This window comes from Varroa jacobsoni, unplaced genomic scaffold, assembly GCF_002532875.2.
Source record: "Varroa jacobsoni isolate VJ856 unplaced genomic scaffold, vjacob_1.0 scaffold_1352, whole genome shotgun sequence".
Taxonomy (NCBI): domain Eukaryota; kingdom Metazoa; phylum Arthropoda; class Arachnida; order Mesostigmata; family Varroidae; genus Varroa; species Varroa jacobsoni.
The window spans coordinates 96,372-110,255 of record NW_019214254.1 but is presented as its reverse complement, the minus strand read 5'-3'; the positions used below and the strand labels follow the sequence as shown (position 1 = coordinate 110,255).

At 39.9% G+C, this 13,884-nt stretch overlaps 1 protein-coding gene across 9 annotated transcripts in view; it reads right to left on the bottom strand.

Annotated features, from left to right (window-relative positions):
* LOC111269084 (Na(+)/H(+) exchanger protein 2) overlaps positions 1–13,884 on the bottom strand; it is an 87,039-nt gene that overhangs the window by 14,763 nt on the left and 58,392 nt on the right. For 8 of the 9 annotated variants that reach the window (XM_022848434.2, XM_086971960.1, XM_086971959.1 and 5 more), the window contains 12 exons: positions 12,721–12,832; positions 12,047–12,205; positions 11,289–11,416; positions 11,085–11,160; positions 9,696–9,751; positions 8,449–8,526; positions 7,819–7,941; positions 7,121–7,260; positions 6,573–6,651; positions 5,912–6,039; positions 5,541–5,649; positions 5,000–5,056 (listed from right to left, as the gene is read on the bottom strand). In XM_022848434.2, coding sequence (XP_022704169.1) covers positions 5,000–5,056; positions 5,541–5,649; positions 5,912–6,039; positions 6,573–6,651; positions 7,121–7,260; positions 7,819–7,941; positions 8,449–8,526; positions 9,696–9,751; positions 11,085–11,160; positions 11,289–11,416; positions 12,047–12,205; positions 12,721–12,832 — 1,245 coding nt within the window. The remainder of the gene's footprint in view (positions 1–4,999; positions 5,057–5,540; positions 5,650–5,911; positions 6,040–6,572; positions 6,652–7,120; positions 7,261–7,818; positions 7,942–8,448; positions 8,527–9,695; positions 9,752–11,084; positions 11,161–11,288; positions 11,417–12,046; positions 12,206–12,720; positions 12,833–13,884) is intronic. The other variant, XM_086971961.1, reaches the window with a different exon arrangement.

The following is a 13,884-nucleotide window of genomic DNA, read 5'->3' as shown; positions in this document are numbered from 1 at the left end:
GCAAGGCTACACAGCCATGGGCGTTTCACAGGCCCCAACCTCGATGGGGCAGTGAAAGGCTCCCTTCGGTAAATGACCTTAACGAAAGCCACTAGGCTCATGTCCAGATTTGACCAATGGAATAGTTGGAATTATTCGCGTGAATCAGGAATTCAAGACAATCTCGAAGCAGGATTAGGCGGCGGGAAGCGACGAAATGAAATGCTTGCCCAACAGTGCTCGCTGATTGAGCTAACTGTGCAAATTCGATGATCTAGCCTGATTAGCAGTACTTGCCTGATAGAATGCTCACATAAATCCGCGGTCAACAGAAATTCAATATATTTGACTTATCTTTGACTTTATTCACATATTTGTTACATTAGTCCTATTGGCACGGTGTCCTCACTTACTTGAAACAACCGAAATCGATACCAATAGACAATCGGAGGTAGAATAATAGATTGATTGCTTTATAGCGTGTGTTTCCAGTGTAAAAAAAATATATCTTTCCACCCCCCGGTGTCTCTACGGTGTCCTTTGTGCGCGGGTACTTGTTTATTTCGTTCGGTGTGTATAATCGATGCGGCCTTTCGACCATCCGCCTTTTATAAATAGCTTCACTGAGTTACCGAAAAAAGTGTTCGCGCAGAAAAAGCACTCTGTGTTTACGAAACTCTTTATTCCCCCATAGTTCTTGTGCGAATAAGAGCTATGCATGAGTTTTAGGTTAGTTTTAGAGGCTCAGCTCTATAGAAAAGGCCTCAATTAAGGACAATTAGCTAAAGGTCGAACGTGCGCTTGAATACCTAATTGTAACTTCTGATTGAATAACAAGTTGACTTTAATATCTTGTTAAAGTCAATTAATAGGCGACGAAAGGATGCTACCTTATAATGGGACTGTCTTACGGGGAGCATATTAAAGAAGGCCGTTGGAGTTTACGTTCTTTACGCGCAAACCAAGGTGTGACGGGCGGTTACTCTTTGTGTCTATGTGTGAGCTTAGAATAGCAGCCAGTTTATAAATCCTACAAACCCTATTAACACTTATTGATGGGATTATGAATCGGCATATATGGCATTGATGAATTCAACGTTGCGTTTAGCGATGAACGGTCAGTACAAATGTTGGAGGATAGGAAACGTTAATAAGATACGTCTGCCATTAAATGTTCCATTCATCACAAACGAAACTACATATTTTAGCATCACTCGGAAACGATAAACGACTAACTATCAAAAGGAGCTGCAGCATTGTCCTGGAACCAGAAAACGCCTACAGGATACTCGAAGTTATTTGCCTTTGAACATTTGTAAATTCATCAAAATAGTATGCCACTTAATATGCACACAGAGTTTACAACGAAAACTATTACCGATATGTAATTATAGGTATGCAAGGACATCTATAGATCTCTAACCCAATGCTTTATTAAATAGTATATTATAAATTAGTTTAAAAAAGGAACATGCACCTTAACTGTCGAAACTATTGCCGCGTCCTTGCCACTATAGAAAACATCTCACACTGATATGTTAGAGGTTTGGTTTTTTCGTAGTCCAAATATGCAACAACACTCTAATAAAGGAACTGTTGTTTTTTTCCTTTCTTTCTTTCGGTAGGATCGTGAGGCGACGACTCAATAAACAGAGTGCGCCCGCCAACTTGACACGTTTGTGAACGTTGTTTGTATCTTAAATTGATAATTGTTAATCTATCATGCACATATGAATGTGGGCAGTTTAAACAAATTTTCGTTAATAATCGGTAGACACCGGTTCGTCTTCGAAAAGCTGAACGTGAAAATCTAAGGCTTCGATATGCGGGAAAGACGTGTGCTTACAGAGACAGATCAGGTACAGTAAGGTTATATAGGTCACGCGCTGTATCCTAATAGAACGTTGGTGATGCAGAACAAGCATTAAAAAAATAATAATAACAGCAACAACTATTGTCTTCTAGTACTTCTTGGTAGTAATGTTCTTCATCTCATGCTGCTAGCACTTCATTACAAGCAGGCCAGGGCCTGTCTTTCATACTACTCAAAATACGTTCGAGAACTAAGTTACGTTTCGGATAAGCATAACTATACGACCGTTCTGCGATTGAATTGCCAATGCTCCAGATATACACGAAGCCGCATACACGGAGCATAGATATGGAAAGATATGACCGATCAACCCTTTCCAGAAGTCGAAGAGTACCAGTTCGTAGACAGTTGAATCGCCGCCAGTTAGATCTTCTGGTAACCTTCAAAAAGTTAAGTCTAAAGTGGGGCTAAAGATCTATCGAACGAAATTTGCTTCCCTTCCTCCCTCTCGTCTGTTGTCTGTCGCCGAACGTTGGCTCGCGTTTTTCTCGATAGTCGTAATGATGATACATGGTAAATATCAATAACGCTTAGGCATCGGTTTCAATCCGAGAGGCGACGTCCGCTATAGCAAAAGTAACGGCTGTAACTGCTGCGGTAAGCTTTTTAGGACGCTGGAAGCACATATGTGCCTGGTCCGTGTATCGTACCGGAACGACTACTCAAGCAAGGTTTACAAATGCGAAAGTCACCAAACTTGCATATGGTGTTACTAAAAATTGAGATTTTTTTTATTTATACAACGTCTCCGCAGGAATATTTTTATTAAATACCTAAGCGACACGCAGGTAAGGTCTGCTTTTGGAGCTACCGTCTCTTTCGAAGTGAAGCTTGATCGAATTAGAAGATGATAAACAGGTCTGTTAACGATGTCTGTTAACATGTCGTGTTCAAAGCAATCAATAACCGTTTACGTACCACCCCTGTTGGGCGAAGGCAGACACCAATACCCATCCTTTGTTCGACAGATACGTGTGTCCGCTTAGCAGATGAAGCAGTTTCCATCGCGCAGTCTTTATCTGTTATTGTGGGTGGGGGGGCTCTGATTACGAGTTTTGCTATTCTCTCGCAGACAATGTGGCAATTGAGATGATGAAGCCTATTGAACTCCCCAGGGACAAACGTTTACCATTAACTAATACAAGCATGCCTAACCACGGTATAATCAGCTGTCATCTGAGGGCGAAGTTCTATGGACCGCATAAAGGCTTAGTTCCCATTGAATAGTACATTTCCCCCCGATGAAACCTCCCCAGTGTACATCAGTATCACATTGTACGTTCCTCCTTATTTGCAACAGTGCTTCGCATGAAGCCGGTCGGCGTTTATTGGGATATCTACATCGCCAGTCACAAACGTGGTCGCTCAGCCTAAATAAATTAACTCAAACTGCAGTACAGTCATCCTGTATCTTGTCGGATGCCCATCTCACACGTCCCTCCGTCAAATATAATTATCTAATACGGAGATTTATAGTTGCAGTAGTTAAGACAGCATGTTACGTTGTTGAAGGTCTTTAACAGTTTTACTAGGCGACCAGCATGCTGTTAGGCGAACCTGGCTGACTAGAATCAGGAAGACGACATATATGAGCAACATAAGTTTAAATAACTTTAGGTAGTCTGTTGAAAGGAAAGACTGCAGAATGTCACGCTAGATATCACGGTAGTAGAAGAACGTTCGTTAGTTTTCGTGCCATGTCTTTTACCATTCGATTTAGATACTCTGCTAAATTATGCGGGCTTGAATTGGATACTTTTAAGCTGTGATTATCCAGCAAGACCCGTTTTTGTCCGACGTTGGCCATGAGAACCAGCAGACCGCTGACAAGTGGTGGCTGCGCCTATGCTTGCATAATATATGCTTGTAAATAATTTGATGGTACTAAATATGTAAACAATCCTTTCACAGTGTAAATTGTCACTGCAGTGATGCCATAGGTAGCTTATGGACAATGGTTTAAAGAGCACGCACCTTACCATACAGGTAATGTGGCTGAATCATACAGCCACTCATTTCCATATATACATGTTTTTTACCGGCTCAGTCGCTAGGTGCAAAATAAGACCTTTGCAGCCTTACGTAGCATCTTCGACGAGGATTAACATTTAGCAAATTTTCGATGCATTCAGTTGTTTGACGCATTGAAAAACCTACAGCTATTCTCCCGAATTGGCTGTGTTTTCCAATTATCGAAAGAAATAACACATGTTTTTCCTAGTTTTGACATGTTGCAGTAACGCTTAATTAACTTAAACTAATCTATATAGGTCCGTTGCCCAAATAGTAGGTAAATTAGCTTTTCCTTACTTTTGTTTATTATTTATTAATGTAATTACTAACGTTGATTTGTTGTCGTTTTTATTGAAAAATGGCATTTAATTACCACTACAGGTATTCAAGTCCGTACATATTTGTTTGCTATATTCAGAGCAATTCATTGTGCGTTTCAGCCACGCAGTTAATTTGTGCCTACTAATTTCTAGGACAGACATCCTTAGCGCTGGTGGCTTACTGACGTATCCTGCGCTGAAAACGCAGTCCACATTCGGATGTTTTTCCATAGAGTTCCAGGTCCAAAGTAATTAAATTGAACTTAATATTCAATGGTAAAACTAACCATGTGGCATTTCAACGGGCTCGCATTGGTTCTGACTTTCGCGAAGTCCATTTCAAGGGTACGCTAGCGAGGCCTTAGCCGTAGAATAGAGATGCAATCGGTGGTGTGTGTAAATCGATATTGGCCACGAACGATAAATGTGGGTTTCATATCGGTAGGTACCATCAACAGGCCTTCTATGGCAATGCTTGCAATCATGCAGCTTGTCAGTTGCTGATGTACTGTAAGTTCGTTTTTCTAGTTGTTGTTGATAACAATTCGTTAATATACAAGCGAGCCTGTCTATAGGACTTGAAAGCCCCAAAGCTAGATGACCTACTGCCCATATGTGCTAATATCATGCCCTAAAATTCTTTATTTCTTTTTTTACGTTTTTGGCTATTACTACTTTGTGAACTAATCTTCGGAGTTTCATCCTCGGTATAGCATCAAAAGCTTGCTTCCACTAGAAGATTTAATCAAAATAGTTTGTTCCATTTATATTAATACAATTATACAGACTGGATAAACACGGGATAAAAACTCACCTTAGGCTTGGCAAGCGCATCCTTCAAAACATGATGAAGTTCTGCTTCCTGAATATCCTGTAAATCAAGAACCCGAGACGTGAAAAGCGTATTTAGTTAAAAAATATTTTTTACAATAGCATTTTTTACAGCTTTCGATGGCTCTAGAACTTTTTGGACACTATGGCGGAAACACTCTGGTGACCGAATTCGACCTCGTAGATCCACGCAGGCCTCATGCGTGTTCCTCCAGCTCGTACACTTACCTCAATGCTATAGCTAGCCCTCACTACAACAACTGTAATTATTGTAAAAAGTTGCTTTCATTAAGTCGAGGTAACCATGCAACCACTACCTTCAGTCGTGCTTTTTTATATGAATTTGCAATGTAATTCAACACATGTATTGTTGCTGAATTTTAATTATTTATTTACTTGCCTAATTAGCGCTATATTTCGTTTATTTCGAGTCCTTAAACGTCAATATATTGCGAACTTTCAACTTTCAAATATATATATATTTATCAGAGTGAAGTTTAAACGAGCCTTTTCACCAGCCGTACCTTCCCGCTGGGCGACCAATGCAATTCGTTCATATCATAATTCAGATCAGTAGCTCGGTCTCCTACAGGAATTCCTCCGAAAGAATCGTTCCGAGGTAGACCCGGACCGCTGTACGCCACCAAAGACACAGACCATTGCCATAATATTAGTTTTGTATACTATACGCGAATTCTTCAAACTTTTGGTCTACCCCTTTAGGTCTGTTTAAAGCTTCGATTAGCCTATTGAGCAGCGAGTGCCAACTTGGAAAGTTGTACCACTATAGTATGATATGTTCATATTGTAGCACAGTAACAATGTATAAATGTTAAGAAATAGTGCCACTGACCATTCAAATCACTATCGGTATTTCGCTCAGAGAATGACTCACCCGAAGGATCCTGAGGCATTTAGATTGCTCTGTGTATAGGTACGGACGATACTTGATAAAGACATACCATTTTCCTTCGACATCGCTAAAGTGTTGAGCATCGAATTGTTTTTTTTGACAATGTTCACCTGTAATAGACATCGTCAAATGTTGAACGTGTACCATCCAGGATGCAAAACCTCATACTAATCGTGTGTAAAATAAACGTATACAGCCATATATATTTAACATGGAGCTTGGCGAAGGCATGTCCTTGCCCTGATGGCTAGCTCTAACTGAAGGTCTGCTGTCTCTAACCGAATTCGTTTGGTGCTTCGCCGTTGTTTAGATTTTTCTTATCACAATTACCGCACCTAATGGTGCCAGTACACTACATGAGAGTAGCGCTAAATTCAATGGCAAGAAATAACGTATCAAATATTAGGCGTACAGCATCAACATATCACAGGTTTAGACATCAACGGTTTTACCGTGTGGACCTTTCCTCTATTACCGCTCAGCAATTCAAGTGACGCGTCGCAAACAAGCGGAGGCTCACTACTATTGAAGCTGTCAGTTACTAGAGATCTCATTAGGTAAGATTAAGTAGAAGAGGGAGTAACCTAGAATTTTACACACAAATATATACATAGAGCGAAAGAGGGTAAGCATATGTACTAACCGCGTCTGCCATGGTGAGTTTTGAGCAGGTCTCGAGGATCTTAGGTTCCCGTACACGATCGTCATTTAGCAGGATAGGTCTACGATAAGCAATAGCATCTGTTATATCTGTTCGATAGCACTCGCCCTTAATCGTCGCCTATTCTTCTAAACAATAAGCGCGCCGTGGTGGGCTAAACGTAAAAGACTTCTATGCAATATTCTATTCGAGAATTCTTCTCCCTGCACAGCGAGCCCCCGCTCGTAACGTCATCCAACCCCTCAAGCGAGCAGTAAGTATGGATTGCGACTCTAATAAATCGAATCGATCTGTTCATAATTACGTTCGAAACCTGATGCAGGTTCAGGGCCGTTTCGGTTTTCTTCAATAGACAAATAATATGTCTGCTGAGTAAGTAATGCCACTTCAAAGTTGCTGCTCATCGAGAAAGATTTTTATTCCGTTTTTATGTGTACTTTGAACTTAGTTTCGAATGATGTTTGTGCCTGAGACTCTCTTTGAATACTACGGAACAGTTGAGGGTCGCGTCACTGTTATGTTCCGTTTACCTGATCCATCGATTATTGAAGTGCTTGAACTTGTCTCGCAGTTTGTAGTTGCCCATAAACATGCCAGTGATATCTTCGATTCCAGCCATTAGATGGTCAAACAGCCGCGTGTGCAGACGCTCGTTCATTGAAATACGAGTCTGTGAAACACAAAAAGAGAAAACACCAGTTGTTATCGACTCAATTAAAAATAAAGCACGTTGCTATATATCACAAACGACTGATATTTTACAAATAGCGTTGCAGACGAGCTGCCCTAAACAAGCCGTATTTGGTGAGTGAGCTGAGGCGAGCCTATTTGGCCTATAAAAAACTAAACTATTAGTTAAAACCGAATGCTTTTCGTGAAGAAAAATATTCTTTTGATATCAAAGGCCACACACATATCTTGTACACAATACAACGATATCTCATCGAACAGATGCTGTCCCGATGCAGAATTTTTCGAATCCTCAGAGTCGTTTTAGTACATATATATATATATATATATATACATATATATATATATATATATATATATATATACATATAAATTCAAAGTGTATATATATAACTTTGAATTGAAGTTAAAAGCATAAAAAGATCCTTCATATGGTGAAATAAGCGTCCTCTTAAGTAAGTGTAGGTGAAAATGATAACACGATTAAATGAAGTTCAATATTTCGAAACTTCACGAGTGGATCGAAATCATAGCTTACAGAGTCTTTTGTGGGTACATTGAGCAAGCGGACTAGCGGGCCGATGGTCATTCCCTGGCAGAATACCGTGAAGTAGATGACCGCAATCGTAGTCGTTACAAACATCCGCTTCTGAGGAACCACCTACACACATCGTGCATGCGTCCCACGTGTCGGACACACGGATCGTCGAATCAATGAAGAACACAAATGTCGTAATGCGTGTGACAAAGTAAAGCCTTTGATATAATGGCTGAATTTGGGTGCTATTCTATCTATTCGGTTAGTAATCATTGACAAAGTTTTGCTCCCATACTCATTCCCATAACATTACGCTAATTTGGTGACTCGAATTCATCGATATATAGATATGTATATAATAGTAAGTTTCGAGCCTAGTTGTTATTGACAGATCTAGAACTTGGAACAGGAACGGAACTGGCGTAAGGATTTAGACATGTGAAACAAATTTGCTGACCGAATCTCAGCGAGATAAGGCCGGGATTGACGTGAACGAAAAGCTATTGAATATATACTACACTTCATGCGGTCTTCGCCGATGCCCCCCGTTGCAGAAACGTGCAAATTGATCCGACAGAAAGTAACAAAACTATTCAAAAAACAGAGAATACCTACAAAATGAATACCTACCTCCTCATCGACGACGAGGACGAGAGCGAAAGCAACAGCACCTCTCAGTCCTCCGTAAGACATAATAAACTGATCAACCTGTTAAAAAAGATAGTTAGCAACCATTATACTATGACCTTTGTGTTCAGCTCCTGCTAACCTCCTCTAAACAACCCAGAACTGATAATTGATGCGCATAAACGAAGTGAAAACGGGGCACGCTGATAGCAAATTTTATTACACAGAATGTATAGGATGAAAAAAACAATGATAATGGAAGAATATGCTGCTGCGACGAAAAGTCATTTGTTGCTGCCTTACTTATACATTGCTTCAGGTAAGTGGCGGCTCCTTACAGCGTGAAGCAAACCGGAAGGCGCATCGATGTTCTGTTCCGACCCTAGACTATTTTGCGTGTTCCCAGGTTTTGTAGGCATGTACGTTACTACAAACTGCTGTTACTATAGCAAATATAAACCTTCAAAACCGAACCTGGACATATATGCATACATACACGGTTCACTTCATGCTAGAAGCAAAGACCACAAGTTTTCGGATGCAGCTAGATTACAGCAGCATAGGACGTCAAACGTTTATTTACTTAAGGACTAAACTGGGTCAATGTTTTCAGTCAGGCGGCCTGCAGAAAATGAGATTCAAAACAAACCTAAAAAGCTCCTGAGAGTTTGAACAGTACTCCTACGTTCAAGTAGGTGGTAACAGCAAACGAACGAGACATCTGGACGGGTGGAAAACTCTTTTCGAAGCAGTACGTTTCTTCACATAGGTACTATACGTTTGAATCCTACGCTTATCGATGTTGACTGGCCAAACATATGGCCATTGAGCCTGATATCGAAATTGCAACAATAATTTGTGGCTTTTTTCTTCGGTTTATCGAGGTCATTTGAAAAAGGTTTTTTCATACTGGTATAGCGTGGCAGTGCTTACATAGAGCTGTACACGAAAGTTGAGGTAACATGGGTATGCCCCACAAAACTAAGATGATTACATATCATGAACTTTGTATATTTCATTGTAGAACCCGATAGAAGCTATACCTATAGTTGGAAACAATGATTAAGTAGATTTGGCATACTCTGTTTGTTGACAACTATCATTTGAAAAGCACGGACGAGTACGTGGAACATAACTACAGTATGCTTTTGACTCACTACCATTTCTTCCAGCCGTCGGTATACAAACCAAATTTTTAGAAAAACAACGATACGTTTTTAAAAATGGTGCAAAATCGTAGCCCAGCTAACCTTGTTCAGTTTATGTAGTCTGTATCTGTTCAATGGCCATGTACAGATTATGACACCTTAAAAAAGAAGAAGAGAAAATAGTTAGTTTTTGGCCAATCTCTAAACTAACCCAAAGTTTTGGCAAGGTACCTTGTTGTACATCAAATACCACGGTCCCGTATTCAACGTTTATAAGGGTTTCAACCTTTTTACTTCAAGCAGTATTATATGTATTAGCAGATTTTCAGGGACAAATGCATGTACAGTCCTAAAAAATATGGGTTATACTTAGAGCTACGCTCGAGCACGCCTATGTAAAAACATCGCCCATTAGCATGCATAAGCGTTCGTGTACGATACTATTAGCAATAACGCGCTAAAGCTATAAAGTGCTTAATGGCAAGGCTGTATGACGTTGAATGTAAACAGAAGAGTAGTAAAAATTAAGGAAGGGCACCCAAACACACAAAACGAACGAGCCAGCTATAAATATCAATAGTATGTGATTCCTTATAGTCGCCTAGATCGGTCTTTAGTTATCTGAGCAATATACTTATAACAATATACGCCTGAGTGATGAGCCCAATGTAGGAATGATACATTTATTGAAATAACTTCCTGACATGCTAAACGCTAAACTTGATTTTATCTAAATAAAATACTATATATCTAAATAACGATCTATTCTTTATCTAATATGATTATATCGTACTCCAAGCTTTCGCAAACTTAATTGCATAACTCACAACCAGATGTACGGATGCGTGCAATGGGCGACGAAGACATGAAACACTTCCTAAAACAGCTAAAAGCCTTTGGGAAAAGCCTTAACAACCGCGAAAAACTTAGAACCAAAAAAATCTCTAGTTCTCATCTAGTTAGGCACCTGCAAACTGGCTCAGTCTTGTACCCGTAAATTATAACACTTGACGAGTGGGCGGATGCGTGTCAATCTTGAAAGGCTACAGCTGCAACGTAGCAGCAAATGCCCACGTAGGGCAGCCTTAAAACAGCATTGTAGACTGATGCAATTACTAATTTACTCAGATCACAGATTTACACAGCAGCATGCACAGGCAGACCATTGCAATCTGGTGACGCTTTAAGGCGACGCAGACCCAATCTTAAGTCTAATCACAAAATTTATCCAGAGCCGCAGGTACCAAATCGATTACGCGAGATGTGGCAGTTACTGCTTCAACATAAACAAAGTATAAACATCGTATAAATGCAAAACATTTAAGCCTTTTTCTCAGCGATATCATAAGCATGAAGTTATGAGCAAGTTGCCTTCGTTACATTTCCTTATAGCGGGCGAATTGAGAGAGTTCTGAAGTATTCTGTCTTTATTTATGAATACTAATTCATTTACTTTGAATTTCTAAGCATGACCTTGCCGCCAGTACCCACCTAGTGTTCGGAAGACAGAAATTAACAGAATTGTTAAGCAGATGAATTGTGTGTTCCATTCGTGCATGTCGTTGACCTGCGGTAAAACAATTAAGTTAATAACAGTTGGTAAAAACTGGAGCAGCACATCGTTAAGCTAGAATGAATTTTCCTGGTCATGTTTAAAAAGACCCTACGTAAATCAGGCTACTTCGTAACGCTTACCGTTGTTACTCCGAGGAAGAGAAAGATAATAGTTTCCGAGCAGTTTGCAATCATCTTCATTCCGTATTTAATCGTTGTATGAGACTTTTGCGAGACATTTTCCTCCACGTAATTTTTCATCGTCATGCCTGCGATAAAATCAATTTGAGTGTTGTCGAACTTACGTTCTTGCTGTTAACGACAGCGTATTGATTAGATCTCGTTGCTCGCAAATTACAAAAAGAGAGTATTGCCCTGAATAGCACAGTTGTTCCTGGTTAATAACAGAATTAGCAGGCGGATACGGCACTCCTGCCTAGATTTTTGAAGGGTCTAAAAGGTCATGCGAATTCAAGCTTTCCGAAATGTCATGCAAGCTCGCAAAGTTCTATAACATTCAATTAGAACGAAACCGAGTTTTCAAAGATTTGCGAGATTCTTTAGATAAGTTGAACAAAGCTCCGCTTAGGATAGCGTTTTCTTCAATTCATTTTTGTTTTTTTCTAGGGCACATTCAAATATATTTAAAACAAGTAGCAACACCACGATTTTACTTAATACTTCCAAACACTGTGCATATATTCAGCGTACTTTGACCCTTATTGTTATGTAATATGTTTTGTATTTGACTTTCGACACTCGTCAAGGTCCTGTCTACGCCAGGTTTCGAACCTGGATCCAACGTCATCGTTAACGCCCTTAAGTCTTGATGAACAAACGTTTTATCACTGCGCCGTTTAACTAGGGACGTATAATGGGAAGACAGCTCGTCAACTTACCACAACATGTCAGAGATAAGATGCCGCTTAATTTAAACATTTCCGCGAGCAAATAGGCTAAATAGCCAAAGAGAAAAATGAAGAGAGGCTCAACTGGCCGTACATGATGAGTAAAACGGGACGTGAACGCTGCAATCAGTCCTAGCAAAATTCCGACACCTGGATTTTCAACATTACAAAATACAAACAGTTGTTCATTATTATTGCTATTTTTGTTATCGTTAACTATAAAGCTGATGAAAAGAAATTCTTTAAAGGATTACCCGACTGCCATCGGTCCATGATGACGTTTCCAGTATGTTTCACTATTACCTTGTTATGTTTAGGTGAATGTAAGGCTCTCGTGTGTTTTAAATAGAATGACATATATAGACCTTTAATGGGGTCTTCTGGGACCGTAGAAGGCTGTCTGTTAAGCTGATCCTTTTGCACATCGTATGACGGAAGAGAACAAAAGTACAAAAAGAGCGAGTAGGATCGATGCTATTGAAGATAGCTTACGTGTAAAGTTTTCCGTTTTTAAAATAGAAGATAAATTTAATAGAACTCATTCATATGAGGCCAAAACGATGATTTTTCCTTAATTCTTCCAGGAAAATCAGCCAACGAACGACCAGTTGTGTACTCAAAACGCTATTTGTATACATATCAACAAAGTATACGTTTCTACTTACCCACTCCTCCAAGAGCGACAACGAAGAAGCTGATAATCCCCTTGATCGCTTCCACCGCAGTGACATTTTCTATTCCCAGAATCGAGTACGTTTCGAACATGCGATACAATACCTAAACGTAGGGCAACAAACACTTCGAAAGTGATAATCCGCCTTTAAAATTAACGTTAGAATGATAGAAGATTTGTGGGGCACAACACGACCGGCCTATCAGTAACCGCTGGCGTTATTAAGCGAATGCGCGTGATCTGCTTCAAGCTAAAAAGACCTCTACTACACAGACAAAAAAAATCATCCCAACAAGGGATACTGGACTCAAGTAGGATATATGTGCTTCATGTAGGCGTGCCTGCTCACTACTATGCATGTACTAGCATTTTAATGGTATGCTAACTTTAACATAGTAGGGCATACGCAGATGTTAGGGTGCTTATAACTGCTATGCGGCTAACTGATAACCTCTACGTTTCGAGTTTTACGTCCGGTATCGTTTTTAGGCATTCCTTGAGACAAACGGCTCGCTTCCAGCCATCACGAAGGGAAGTCTATCTGTTTCATCAAGCTTGGGTTCGAACCTAGACCACAACGTCTTGCTAAGATATCACGGGTAAACCCATCAGCTGACCTAACCTAGAAATGAAGAAAAGAAGCCACAATCCATCGTTTCCAAGCCTTGGCACGTACGTTTGCTAAAACAGTAACTGCAAAATGCAGGTGGCTATTTCCAGATTGCTGTGAATTTCCCGAAAACTCGTAAAAGCGAGTATTAAATATGACAACGTTTATCATGATTAGATATTTAAATTTTATGCCGATGTTCTCTACCGAATTTCTTTACTTGTAAAGGTTCGTTTTGTTTTACCTACCAAGGTTAAACATGTGTCTATTCTGGCTGAGCTCGCCAACAGCCTACGTAAATCTATAGTTCAACTTATTTTGAAAAATATTTGCTCTCGGCGCCGTACCGTATTACAGGCTTGGAACAGCGGATTGAGCAGAAGTTTCCCCCTTCAATAGTCTTTTCGAATAATAGACCTACGCACAAGGTAAAGCATGGTTGGTGTATAGTGTAACCATTCAGACATTACTTGTCACGCATTAGTGAAAGCGTTACGCTTACGATGTATAAACGTTAGGTAAATGAAAGTTCTAACTTTGTGATCG